Source organism: Anarrhichthys ocellatus, unplaced genomic scaffold (genome assembly GCF_004355925.1).
Source record: "Anarrhichthys ocellatus isolate YVR2014 unplaced genomic scaffold, GSC_Weel_1.0 scaffold17, whole genome shotgun sequence".
NCBI classification, from domain to species: Eukaryota; Metazoa; Chordata; class Actinopteri; order Perciformes; family Anarhichadidae; genus Anarrhichthys; species Anarrhichthys ocellatus.
Genome location: NW_022280047.1, coordinates 7,973,200 through 7,987,193, shown reverse-complemented (window position 1 = coordinate 7,987,193; position 13,994 = coordinate 7,973,200). Strand labels below are relative to the sequence as shown.

Here is a 13,994-nt window from a genome sequence, read left to right as displayed (position 1 = left end):
GATATATATATATATATAGATATGCACTAGTGTTTATGTCTTACATGAAAACTTACTGATAAACACAAATAGTTGACATATTGTACACACATATGCTGTGTACTCACGCCTCTTCTTGTATTCTCAAATACACGTTCACATTCACGTCACATGGCCGTAGGTTTATGGCAGACTGTGAAGTCTCAACAGAGCCTGCGCTGGAACTTTAGAACAACTTCCTGTTTTTATAAATATCTTTTGTGCCGCTTTCTATTGAAACCAAACAATAGTGGCTCAACCTCTAAGCTTCTAGGGTCTGTGTCTCAGCTGTATCCTCTGTTGCACACGAATACATTAGTTTGAAGAAGTTTGTTTGAGATAATTAGAAGTTTCTTCATGAAATATTATGAAGTATTTTATTGGTAGACTGCTTTTCCTTCAGTGCAGATGTCTGAGTCATAAAAAAAAGACCACAAAACACTGATCTTGTAGGTTTAAGGTCTAATTCATAGATTAAAGCTTTCAAAGAGGAAGATTAAAATGATATTATATTCAGTCAGAGAGGATCAAGGCTCTGATCTGTGTTGTATTCAGAGGTGTGTTTTTACAAAATCTCCAACAACCGGTGTAACTGGGGTAGTTAATGCCAACCTTACAGCACTTTGATTTAAGACACATGATCAGGAGCACTTATACCTTTAACACTTACACCGACATGTTCACATTGCAGGTTTGCTCTTTGACATGTGTGCAATGTAAATGTTCAAGGTAAAGTCCAAATACTTGAAAACAGTGCTTGCTACATTTCTTTGAATGTGACTTGTAATTGAAACAGGGTTAGTGTTTGACAGACAACATGCTGAGATCTCTGTTACTTTTAGCAGTTCTGGGTATAAAAAAAATGTAAAAGAGAGAAGGAGATTGTGATGATGTTAAAAATCTAAATGGCTCATCCTCCTGGGGAGGACAAGTGTCTTCTATATCCATTAGTATGTCTAAAAATAATCACAGCAAATTCAATGTAAATCCACTCGTTCATTTTTAAGATATTATGAATAGTTGGTCAGGAGAAATGTTGACCTGGTGATGCTATACGATGCTGTACGAAATGTCCGATTGGTGACCTTCTGTCGTCATCCAGGGGGTTGAGAGGAAAGAGATGAACAGTCTGTGATAGTCGAGAAGCTTCTCTAATTCCCTCTCTGTGCACACACACACACACACACACACACACACACACACACACATAGTTATCTCATCCAGTATATCACATCACCTCTGTTGTGGCTCACAGACGTGTTTATCCTCGCTGATGTATTCTTAGCTCATAACCACACATGCTGCTATCAGTCAAAATGTAATTGATGATTGAGGACGTGCATTCTTGCTGGATTTACTGACGGCAAAGAAACGTAACAGCCGGTGTTCGTTCGCCGTGTGGTGTAAAATGTCCACTCCTGTGTGCTAAGATGGCAGCTCTCTAGTTGGCATACAGGGTGTATACTGTACGTGTGGGTTTGCCTCTGTTTCGCTGTGTGCTATTTGTGGTTTCAAGGTATTACAGAGGAGCTCTCTCTCTGTGTTCCTTCTTCTCCGTCTGTGGTTCGCGTCTCGGCCGGGAATAGAGTCAGAGCTGTTAACACCGTCCACTTCTGCATGTTGCCCCTCTCTTAAATACCTGTGTTTCCTGCGTGTTAATGTCAGGAGCAGGGCTGGAAAACATGGCCAAAATCTTCTATCTATAGATCATTTAATAATTTCTCCATAACGATATACATCGAGATAGAGCATGTCTTCTGGTAATTCAATGAATAAACAGTCTATATGAAATGAACAAATGGTAAAGCCTATTTTTGGATTCTCCTCTGTGAATGAAAGGTACTTAGTATTTTCTTATATTTCCTATATTATTTTATTACTATTATGGTTGCAAAATAACAGTTTCAAATGAAACCATAGAAAACAATATTCTCAGCCATGCTGACTATGTTTACATGCAGAGGAATCAGATCAAGACATAGTTTGATTTAACTACGCTAGCGTGTTCCCAGGAGCAGAACAAGTTAGTATGTGCTTGTTTTTATCAATTTACAGGACATAATTGTGTATTATAATATCTCAATATATGATTTCATCACAAAACAAAGAAAGACAAAGTTGAATTATCGCCCCGCCTTTCGTCCAGAGGCATGTTTACAGCTTAGCAGAGTGAACACAGGACGTCTCTTACTGCTTGAGGGGGTTTGTTAGCTTTCAGGCAGATCATGTCCACAGCAAGACGGATGGGTTTGTCTTCTCAGCCGCACAGATAAGGAAACAAGAAGACAATTTCAGGAATTCAGTCAATGTCAGGAATGAATTTCACATTTCAGTCCTGCCCAAAAACTCACTTATTATGTCTCCGACTCTCACTCCTCATATTTAATGAATGCTTTTTTTCTGCCATGCCTCTAATTTGCTCCAATTGTTCAGTCCAGCAATCACAGATTGAACAGAGCATCTTTCTCCGCGTTCACTGGTGTGTGACATTATTCCTGAGTGTGTTTGTGCTCATCTATCCGCCCGCGTGTCTCTGTGGACCAGCTCAGTGTCATCAGTGGCAGAGCTCCTGTCTTTAAACAGCAGGAAAAGGAACCTAAAAGTGCAAATAACAAGAAATGCATCTTTTCTTTCCCCGCTCACCTTCTTCACAGGGGCTGAACCGGCCTCCCTTATTACATTAGTCATGGTTCATGTTTTCTCAAAGAGCTCGTCTCATGTGGCCTAGATGTGTGTGTGAGAGAGAAATGTATAAATGTGAAAGCCTGTACTTAGAGTTATATAAGCCACATATGAACCGCCTCAGAGGCACATGTGTGTGTGAAAGTGTGTGAGCAGCCAGTCAGATGGGTCATGGCAGCGCTACTGTTGAATCTAGGTTTGCCGTATTGATTTGTGTTCTGTCTGGCCTGGATGTTTCCACTGAACAACACATCTTCTGTGGGTTTGCTCACACATCATGGAATAATCGGCTACATTTCCAGTTCAGATTTTCTCTGTTTGTTTAGATTATAGTGCTTATACAAAGTACACTCTTAGTCTTTGTAAAACATTCTATTCAACTCTGTCCCTTTATGTATCGAGGGAGGTAAACAACTAGTAAACAAAACATTAACAACTCAACTTACCTTTTTTAACTCTTTGTGGGCAGGCCGAACACATCAAGAAGTCAGTAGATAGTTAGGGCATTACTGCATTTTACTGTTATAGTTTAGTGAGGGTGTAATCTCAGTGAGATGGGCTTTACTTTAAGATAGAATATTGTGATGTTATGAGTTCTGGATGAGCTTTATATCCAGTCCAAACTCATCTCCTCCTACATCTTTAAAATGATACTGTCAGCCTCATCATTACCTCCCCTGTTCTCTTTTCATCTCCTCTTTGTTAAGGACACAAATGTCCCAGAGTAACCAGACGCTTCTTTGCCTCTTAAAACAGGAAGCATTGCCTTCCCTCACCCCCCCCCCCCCCCTCTCCCCTCACGATTTGCAAACCCTTAAAGAATCAGGGAGAGGGGGAGGCAAACTCCTGAGAGCAAGTGAGCGAGTTAGCAAACACACAGGAGCAGGGCGAGCCGACGTCTGTTAAGCAGCTGATCGGCCACCCAGATAGAGAGGGAGAGGGTGAGGGGAGGGGAGGGGAGAGAGGAGTGACTACTGATGCTCCAGTAATCTCTAATGTGTGAGTCAGTGCAGTGGAGAGCAGAGCAGCAACAGCAGCAGCGTGAGACACGTTTCCCCCTCATGAGCGTCAACAGCGCAGAAGGGCAGGATGAGAAAGCAGAGCAGTTAAGCAAGAGGAGGAAGTGAGCAAGAGAAAGCAAGACGGACAGAAGCTGACGTTAGGTGGGAGAGAGGAAAGAAGACAGGTCCACGGCTCCTTTTCGAAGTAGAAAGGACTGTGGAAGATCTTTGAATCTGTCTGACAGCAGCCACAATCGAAACGAGCCCAGAGGAAGAGGAAGTTTTGCTATTTAATCTTGGAGGTGGCAGCAGGTTCAAAGACTCAACGTGCTGCAGGGATGTCCTGGTTGTCTCCGGTCCAGTGGGCCAAATGGACATGGTCAACGGTGACTGGGGGTGCTGGGGACGAGGGGCAGCCCAGATCCAGGGATGACGGAGAGGACAAGTAAGAGGGCTAGGCCACAGCGTTTGTGTATGAGAGAGAGAGAGAGAGAGAGAGAGAGAGAGAGAGAGAGATTGATTGATTGTTGGGTCAGTGTAAGAAATAGAAACAGAGAATATCTGTAAAGGAATGGGTGATTCTCTGTATTTGCTTTAATAAATAGCACTATATTGATTGTGTTCTTGTGCGATGACTGCAGATTCCCAGATTCACATTGACAGGTGGTGGATATATACACACAAAGAGAGCAACACACACACACACAGATGTGGTTGTATAATGCTGTGCATCCCAGTGTCTTGGTCATGCTGTCATTGGCTAAAAGCAGATTCTTAGTCAAAATACAGTTACTCCATTTTTGTTTGTCAGCCTCTGCTTTGTGTGTACCATCCTGTTTCTTTATGAGGCACTAAACCGGAGGATATGACTGTGTCCAAGGCTTGTTTTTATACGTGTGTGCGTGTGTTTATGTGTGATGGCTGTTTGGCAGTTGGGGAACAGTTGCTGAATGTTGGGGGATGGGGGGAAAAAGCCACAGTTTCCAAAGCTTTTGATTTCTTTTTCCGTCCATCGCTAGTTTCTAAGTAACCATCCAGGGACGTGATTCAGTGTGTGAGTGTGTGTGTGTGTGTGTGTGTGTGTGCAGGGTGGGTGGGTATGTATATTAGGATTCGCTCTGGCTCCAGCGTGCGTGAATGTGTTTGTGTGAACTGGTATCAGAGATGGAGTGTGGTTGTGTTTGGCACAGAGAGCTTTGTTCCTTCTCGTGCTGTTTTTCATTAGAGTGCAGACGTTTTGATGTGTGTTGAAGCGGCTGGGAACGGGTACACACACACACACACACACACACACACACACACACAAAACCACATTAACTCTCACTCCCTGTCTCTCCCTTCCTTTTTGTCTCTCCACAGTTTGGGCATAAATTTAGGCTGGGTGTCTAGGCAGCTGACACAGCAGACCAAAAACTGTGTGTGTGTGTGTGTGAGTGTGTGTGTGTGTGTGTGTGTGTGGGTGTGTGTGTGAATGAGTCGTGTGGGACACAGTGTGTCCTTGTTGAGAGGCAAAGGATGCAGGTGGCCTTGTAGGACTTCACTTCCTCTACCTTCCTCCGACTTCCTTTAAAATCAAAGCAGCTTGTTTATGTTTAGCTGCTTTGAACTCTCACTGTCACTTTAAGAAAACAGAAGATTGATAGTTGAATATATGCTTATTTGTGAGAAAGAATTTAAAACTGCAACACACAATCCAAACTTTCACTGTTATATGTCCTTTAGTAGCATTTATATGTCATTATTCAGACTGATCAACATTTTCAATGCCTCATTGTTCTCAAAGACAGTAGACTGTTCTATATGTAGCTTTAAACCAGACATGACTTGTTTTATCACATGCTTCATGAGAAGACTTCATTTTGTTTTATGGATCATATTTGTCAGTTACAGCACATTTTCTATTTCGAACAGATTTGTTGTATTTTTCTTTCCTTGTGGATGGTGTTTTAAGGTCTTCTTGTCTCTCTCTCCTCAGTTCAGACTCGGAGGGGACCTTTGGGACTCCTGAGGCAGAGTGTCCAGGTGTTGTGAAGCTGCTCAGCCAACTGGACAACTCCAACCACACAGGTGAGACGGCTCCGTGACCCGGGGCTCTTACTGGTCAAACTCTGTCACACCTAAACGATTGCTTTGGATATATATTCTCAGGCTATAGGCTTGGTTTCAAGCCTCAATACGTTTTGGTACCAACTGAAATGTGTCTGTAGCACAGACGATCCACATCTACCGAGTACTGAAGATTGACATTGTTTGTTTATTCTCTGATCAAATAAGTCGATAATGTGTTTCATTTCGGCAAAGTACTCGTATCGCTGCTCGTGTTTAGACTTAACAGAGTAATCTAACATTAGGCTGAAGAGAGCAGCCGAGCTGTAATCACACCCGACACTGATGTCACAATGTCCAAAAGTCCAATCCAGCAGATTGCTTTAAGCAGATAGCTTTAAGGCACAAAGGTGTGTTCAAGGGCTGGTTCATGCAAATCATAAACTATGTTCTACCTTTAGTCGTACCTGATCGTGGCGATAGTTTTAGTTGTGCAGTATTTGAGATATTTGGCTTTAAGATTCAGGTTAGGGTTGTTTTTTTGGGGGACGTTAAATGTAAATTAAATTAAATGTAACCATCCTGTCAGACACACTCTACGTAATCGGTTGATTGATGAGCAGCAGATTAATCCCCCCTCCACTGCCCTGCTTTCACCCACACGTTACCATGGTAATAGATCATGTGGGGTGCATCTTCTCTGCTCAATGCGATGCTTTTATTTCACTGATGTTTTTTTGTGACCGCTGCTTCTCCGTTGTCATTAAAGTGACTGAATTTGACAACTACTGTTGCGTGATGAAGTTGGAATCAGACACGTTTTAACCTCAGCATATGGGAATAACAGGGAGATTAATGTGATTATTAATGAGTCTGGTTTGCAGACAGTAACAGTCTCCTTTCAATGCTAAACCAGTCACATGCTCTGTACTAAACATGTGTTGGTTTCATAAATAAAAGATTGACTGTGTGGAGTAATCGATATTCCGGTTGAGTATAATTAGACCGTAACGTCTCAGGGGGAAACCCTCACTGTTAATAATAACAACCACAGGCTACAATTAAACTGTGCTGTTGAACCAGGACATAGCTGAACCCGTAGACCGCTTCTCTCTCTCTCTCTCACTTCTCTGTCTGGTTTTCCTCTTTTTGGTAGAGCTGTGTAATAAAGCCTGATGTTGTCTCTGTTGCTAGGCCACGTGGTGGTGTGTACTCTGCATGACTGGGTGTGGTTCTGCTACATCTGTTCCCTTTCTCCAAAGGGTGTGTGTGTGTGTGTCTGAAAGTACCCAGATTTTGAGCAGAAGCTTACATAAACTTGCATCAATCCAATGTATGATGTAATAACACTCTGGACTTCAGTCATGACAAAGGTGTGAGAAGCTGTTACCTGCTCGAAAGTGAAACCACAACGACTTCATCCACGTTTTGAGCAAGTTGAGAAGGATTACAGAAGAATATAGGAGAGTCTCTCTAGTTTTATCATTCTGTGTGAGCTTTACAGTGTGAGTGGGTGTGTTTGTCCCGTGCTTCAGCAGCAGAGTGACTCAACAGAGACCAGCCTGCTGCTGTGGTCGTTAGCTCGCTGTTAACAGGATGTGTGAGGACACAGGATGTGAAGTGCTCTGAGAGGAAGCCAGCCGCCAGTGTTCTAACAGGAGAAGAAGAAAGCCGTCAATTCAAGTTTAAATCCCTGAATGACAGATACAATCATTAAGTAGCCTCAGGATGGGGATGTTGAAGTAAGGATTGAGATCTGCTTGTCACTGGGTCTGCCCTGCTGTGGATCTCCTTCTAACTTTCTGACAAGTGCTTCTCAGTTGCCTCCCTCTGAAACTCAGTATTGTGGTGAGCCCCAAGGTTCTGTCCTGGGTCCTTTTCTGTTTGCTTGGTATAAACTTCCCTTTGGACGGATAATAAGTAATTTCAAAGGTATCTCCCATCACTGCTGTGCAGATAATAGTGCCATTTACGGCCACAGCAGGCAACTATATTCCGTTACATTTTTCATCCGACACCGAGGTGTAATTATGGACAAGGCACCGACTCCTTAAGTGTTTCATTCATTCTGGATGTTTCAAACTGAAAAACATTGCAAAACTCAGGCCCATTGTGTCCTCTAAAAGGTTCTATGTGACACCGATGTTGATTTCTATACACACGTATTTACCATTCGATTAAAGATTCTTGTAATCACTCTCATAGCTCTTCAGTGTGAGGCACCAGCCTAGATCTACTGCAGTCCTATGTCAACAGCAGGTCTCTGATCAGGCTCTGTTGGTTATTCCTCGCTTCAGACTGTTTTTATAAGTCTCTATTATGTGTCTGTTGTCTCATTTCTTTTATTTGTGACCTGCCCTTGAAAGGTTCTATATAAACTTAGTTACAAACTTACATCTCTTCTGTTTTCACAGTTCTTCCTGATGTCACAAACCACTTTCTGGACAAGAACTCCAACCAGGATGTGGGCCCAGTTTCATCCCGAGAGGTTGATTCCCTGAACAACCTCACCGGCTCCTCACCAATCGACCGTAGCTTTGGTTTGGACCAGAACCTCAACCTGACCCTCAGCAGCTATCCCGGTGCTGGAGGGGACCTCTCGCCATCCAGCCCTCTGCCCCAGCCTCAAGCCCTCCGGCCCCCATCGTTGTCCTTCCTTTCCCCGCTGAACAAACCAGATCCTTCCGAGGTGGACGACCAGGCTCCGGTGACATCTGACTCCAGCCCGGACTCGAACTTGATCTCCAGTCATGACATTTGTGTGGATCCCGACTTGCTTAATGGCAACATGAACTCCAACACACAAAGCACAAAACTGACCTGTGAGACCAACGGCACAAGTATCACGTGAGTAAAACACAGAAGTACACAAAGGCCTCTTCAGCAATCCGTCAGTGGCTGAAACTGAACTAATATGACTCACAGATTTATTTTCAAGCTGAACAAACAGCGCTCTCTCTTTTATGGCCGCAGGGGACATTAATGAATGCTCGCTATTTTGCACAAGGAACCTGAAGGAATCAAAGTGTTTCCGTTACGACCGACTGTGTCGGCCTGTTGTGCATCTTCAGATGTTGTTTGTCTCCTGCACGGCCATTCATTCCTCACCAGCGTTATTATAGTTTTAAATGTTTTACTTTTAGTTATCATTTTATTTTAAAATTTCACTTTTTTAGTTCAGTTTTCAGGATGATTTGTTTTTGATTTGCTTGCATTATTCCACAGAGGCAGTTTTTCAGTGTTCATAGCTGGATGAAGTATTTTTAACAACTATTCTTTGCTTGTGGACAGAAAATGTTCTTTGAATGGTAAAGAGACAAACAACGCCCTCTTGTGGTGTTTTTCTGTTCAGTTTCCTTTTAAAGAAGAATCACGACCCAAAAAACAACAACACAATTGTAATTATTGACTTTTTGTGATCAATACAGCAATGAACTACTGACCACATGTTGTTAGAAGAACCGTTGCTTGTTTGGTAATTTTTCAATGTGTACTAAGATTATTTTTATTGATTATTTTTATTTTCAAAGTAAATGAGTGGTTTGACACAGACAACATAATACTAAATACAGAAACAGGCTCTTGAATTACATATGTAATGGGTTGCATCTTATAGGCCAATAGACTGTGTACAGTGTAGTACATTTCCATTATATTACATATTGTCCATATGCAGATTATTGTATTGATACTTGTAGCCCATTTGTCTTATGTTGGAGGGTTTGCCTGCTGTCATTTCCGTGTGATGGCTATCTTTCTTTGCAGCCACAAATATTTCAGATGTTCATCCTTAGTGACAAGTTTGTTCACAATTTTTCCCAGATAATAATCAATCAGATAATAAACAATCAACTTTTGTTCCCAATACTTTCATTATCTCTTCACAAATATCTTGCCAATATAAAATATCAAAGGACAAGCTGGAAATACTTGATTTTTAGTTCAAAGCTCTTATCATAGTACTTACTGTGACCTGTGTACTTTTAGTCTGTTTTTAATTTACCTAACTATAATAACCCTGCACTCCCCTTGTGTTTAACCCCTGTCCCGTCCTCTCCTGTCTTTCCTTCAAACCTGTCATTCTGTCTCCCTTCTCTCTGTGTGGCATCAGGACTGCTGAGCAGGTCCATTTCCTCTGTGTTCTGTTGTAAGTACTGTATAACTGTGTGTTTGTAACCTCAGTCCTTGTTCTTGAAACAAGTCCAGGTCCAGGCACATCTGACCTAAATTTTCCTTCAATCACAAACTGAAGGTGAACAGTAGGAGTAGCTTTAGAAAGTAGAGGAGAGAGAGTGTTAGTGGAAACCCCATAATTCCCTCTAGCGCTCTGAACAACTGCTCTTGCTCTCATTTCAATTTGGCAACAATCTCTTTCATTAATCTGCTTTTTCTTCTGCTTAATTCAGCACTTAAGGCAGATCATGCAAACTCAGCGCACACACAGAGCAGAGCAACGAGGTCTGGCCGTAAGGCTTTCTGTCTCTCCTGCTTCCTCTTCTCATCATCACACCTGCCCGCATGTACACACATGCAGATTTATGATCAAGATAGTGTTGACGCTGATGTAGTTATTGACTTTCATTCACAGGAACTCCTGTAAAGTGAAGCAGACCGAGCCGATGCAAAAGGACTTCAGCGGACAGGTGAGAACTGATAATGTATGTCCTGTATCTTGTCGTAGTATTGGCTCTAGAACAGCTTCATACAGTCAGCGTGGCTGATTATCTTTGCGTCTGTTAAAGGAGGACCATCATGGAGACCACGCCACAGACGAGGAGAAGCTGGCGAGCAGTACCAGTGTCAAACCAGACAAGGACCAAAGCGGTGAGTAATCAATGACGATTGATTTGAATGTTGTGCCACCCGGTTACAGTGCTTCACTGAAACAGTAGTGAACAGCTCATTAACAGTTAGTCTCTACTCTACAGAGATCAGATAACTGGAAGTTAAAGTTTAGACAGCATTCTTTAGCTTCGTTGTATCAATACCGGACCGTGAGAAGGTTCATCTTTGCCCAACTGTTACACACAAGATTAATGTTTAACGAGCACAGTCCAGTTGTTCAGAGCAACAGTACGGTTTGTCTGTTGTTTTGGTGTGATCGGTCAGATTGTACGATCACACAGGTGCCTTCAGGCTGTTTCTGACTCAGCTTTAGTTTCTGAGCGGTCTGATCTGAGCAGGCCACACTGTTACAGATGGTGCGTAACTGCATCACGTGCAGTAGTTTGAGGTTTCGTTGTTTCTAAACGGGGCGTGCTGTTTGTTATTTTTTATTATGAGCATTAGTATTTTTCCAGTGTTGTCCAAAGACAAAGATGTACTGAGCTGATATTTGCATGAGTGCCTTGACACTTCTGTTGATGTCTTAACTAGTCATTTAGGCTCATTGTTTGTTCTCACTTAAGTGATTTAAGTGAGTTTATTTTAACGCAAGACTTAAGTAAAACGAATAACTACACATTGAAAAGATTATATTGTGTTTTGCAAGTCATGGGGATACTTTTTGCAGATCGTACATCATTAATCAGCAGTGTCTATGAGCACGTGGTTATCGAGTGATATTTATAGTGAGAAATACAACTGGAGAACTGTTGTAATACTTCTCATGTACTGCCACCTGTTGACCATGATGATGAACCATATTACATTATCGGCCACAGCATCTCTGAACCTTTGCATCTCTGTACCATTCTTATTAACATGAGTATCACTTTCTTCCCGTTCAAGACTGCCATGTGACATCAAAACCTGAGGACTCAGACTGCTGCTCAGTGGTAAATAAATACTACAATAAGTCATTCATGTCCTCTCCCCTATATGTGCTGCGTCAGGCCCATATACAGCCTATCTGTTTTCCATAGTGGTACTCTCATGTCTGTGACATTTGTCATCTAAGCAAGAAATGCAACTACAACGTGAACCAGTGACCACTAGATGGAGATGAAGCGCTCTTTTCTTCGTCAAACTAGAGACAGTGCTTTGGTTAAACTAAACTGTTCCATCAGTTGCAGCAGAGAAACCGCTTTGACAAGTCTGGATGTGTCCCAGCATTACATGTCACTGTTATAGTCCCATTGGCACATTGTGTTCAGCTCTTTGTACTTACATAATTTGAATTTGGTGATATTTACTCAGTAAATGAAACATTGTGCAGGTAGAGTGTGTTGTGACTGAAATAGAAATAGTGCAGATTTGTGTTATTATTATTATTATTATTATTATTATTATTATTATTATTATCTAAAGCTGCAGTATGATCACCAGTCTGATATGATGGCCGCACTGTGCTGTACGACAGCAGGAGGTACTTAGTGTCTGCCACCGTGTTCATGTACTCAGGTGACAGATGGATTTAGATTATCATTCAGTCATAATCCAGGGAAGGACATAATGAGAGAGGAGAGAGACGGGAGAAGAAGAAGAAGAAGAAAGGATTGAGATTTGTAAGAACACTGATTGAAAGGCATGAGGGCTACAGGGTGAAAAATGAGAATGTGAGAAGTTTGAGAGATGATGATGAGTCATAATTTGCATAAATATTCCTTTTTGTTTGTTTCTCTCATTAGTTGATCATTCGAACTAATTGATGATACAAATTGTAGCTAATAACATGACATTTGCATTGGCTTTTCTTAGCACCTACAGTACAATGGGTTTATGCATTTTATACTTATAAAAGGAAATATTTGAAGACAATAAAAAACACCAAACTAATGATGAGAAAAACTGGATGAAAAGGGGAATTTGTTTTAGTGTAAAAGGCATAGTGTTATGGTAGTATTGTTGAATTCTACATGTGCTTTTGTCATGAATACTCTGTATATTCTTAAAGTTTGGGTGGGCTTTCCCGCCATTAGACTATTGGATGTTCGATAACACAGATTTTCTTCTGCCTTCAGCAGTTTGAAGACCCATGCAAACTGAAGAACAAGCCACAGGGAAGTGAAATGCAGAAAACAGGAAGTCAGGTCCTGGACTCCATCTGCATCAGTGAGGCAGAAAAACATGCCGTTCTCACCCTCATTAGAGAGGAGGTACACTCATCCAACATGACATATGACATCCGTGTGTTTGTTTTCTTTACATGCACAGTTCTGCTCACAGGAGGCGTCTCTTTTCAGATCATCACTAAAGAGGCAGTAGCCAACGACTGGAAGAAAAAGTACGACGACAGCAGACAAGAAGTCAGCGAGATGAGGTGAGACAATCTGTTGCTTCATGCTTTTTACTCAGCCGTCACTGATAGATTTTGATGGTGGTCACGTGACGTTTTGATAGATCGAAACATTCTGTCTACAGCCTGTCATAAGGTTAAGTAAGGCTTGTGTGTGTTTTGTCTTATTACAGGAAGATTGTTGCAGAATATGAGAAGACAATCGCTCAGATGATCGGTGAGTAGAAATGTTAGAGAATACAATCTATTTAAAATTGTGTGGTCAGGGCTGCAGAGCAGACATCTATTTTCCATGTAACTGTTTATTTCAATGGTGTCTCCAATGAGTTTAGTGCCACTGTGTGATTTGTGTCATCCTGTACTGTGAGTCTCCTGTTTTACTGAGTTATGTGCAGTAACTTTGATCCACATTCTCTTGTATTGGGACAGACAAAGCAACAATTTAAAAAAATTATGTTTCACTCAAGTCCTTTCCCTTTGTTTGTGAATGTATCCCTGTTTAACTGCAATGTTTCATGCCGTTACCAGACATAATACCATAAATACTCCGCAATAATGTCTTCTTCTTCGCTCTTCTCAGAGGACGAGCAGCGCAACAACCAGAGTTCCCAGAAGGCTTTGCACACTGTGACGATGGAGAAGGAAGCCGCTCTGGCAGACCTGAACTCCGTGGAGCGCTCTCTCTCTGACGTGTTTCGGCGTTATGAAACTATGAAGAGCACCCTGGAGGGCTTTAAGAAAGTATGCGGTCATAAGTTCATGTCCAGATAACTGCTCAAGGAAAGTGTCGGTTTCAAGTGCTGAGGCGATCAGCCGATAGTAGCACAAATTGGAGGGCTCTAAGAGGATTATGATCAGAATAAGGTTGGAAGGTTTCCCTCTGATTAGGGCAGTGGTCGCCTAGAGGTGAGAGCAGCTGGGGTTTACATTGACGGTCACTAGATAAACCTGGCCCTCAACTCAACAAATACATTCTCTTACTCAACAGCTGCCGCAGAATTAAACCCCTCGATTGAAGAAGTTAACCCCAAAATCTTGACCCCCCCCCCCCCCCCCCCCCCCCCCCCCCC

The 13,994-nt window shown here is 42.1% G+C and overlaps 2 protein-coding genes across 7 annotated transcripts in view; both read left to right on the top strand.

Moving 5' to 3' along the window:
- LOC116388648 (phospholipase DDHD2-like) overlaps positions 1–3,827 on the top strand; it is a 22,758-nt gene extending 18,931 nt beyond the window's left edge. Inside the window, exon 7 of the mRNA XM_031856693.1 lies at positions 3,709–3,827. Within this exon, the coding sequence (XP_031712553.1) occupies positions 3,709–3,827 (119 nt within the window). The remainder of the gene's footprint in view (positions 1–3,708) is intronic.
- Positions 3,555–13,994, top strand: part of LOC116388569 (transforming acidic coiled-coil-containing protein 1-like) — a 12,740-nt gene continuing 2,300 nt past the window's right edge. Inside the window, exons 1-11 of one of the 6 annotated variants that reach the window (XM_031856566.1) lie at positions 3,555–4,146; positions 5,677–5,768; positions 8,162–8,594; positions 9,859–9,894; positions 10,336–10,405; positions 10,490–10,571; positions 11,478–11,524; positions 12,653–12,784; positions 12,872–12,948; positions 13,098–13,141; positions 13,505–13,665. In XM_031856566.1, the coding sequence (XP_031712426.1) occupies positions 4,040–4,146; positions 5,677–5,768; positions 8,162–8,594; positions 9,859–9,894; positions 10,336–10,405; positions 10,490–10,571; positions 11,478–11,524; positions 12,653–12,784; positions 12,872–12,948; positions 13,098–13,141; positions 13,505–13,665 (1,281 nt within the window). In that variant the 5' untranslated portion in view covers positions 3,555–4,039. Of the gene's footprint in view, positions 4,147–5,676; positions 5,769–8,161; positions 8,595–9,858; positions 9,895–10,335; positions 10,406–10,489; positions 10,572–11,477; positions 11,525–12,649; positions 12,785–12,871; positions 12,949–13,097; positions 13,142–13,504; positions 13,666–13,994 lie in introns of all 6 variants that reach the window. The other 5 variants (XM_031856568.1, XM_031856565.1, XM_031856567.1 and 2 more) reach the window with 5 other exon arrangements.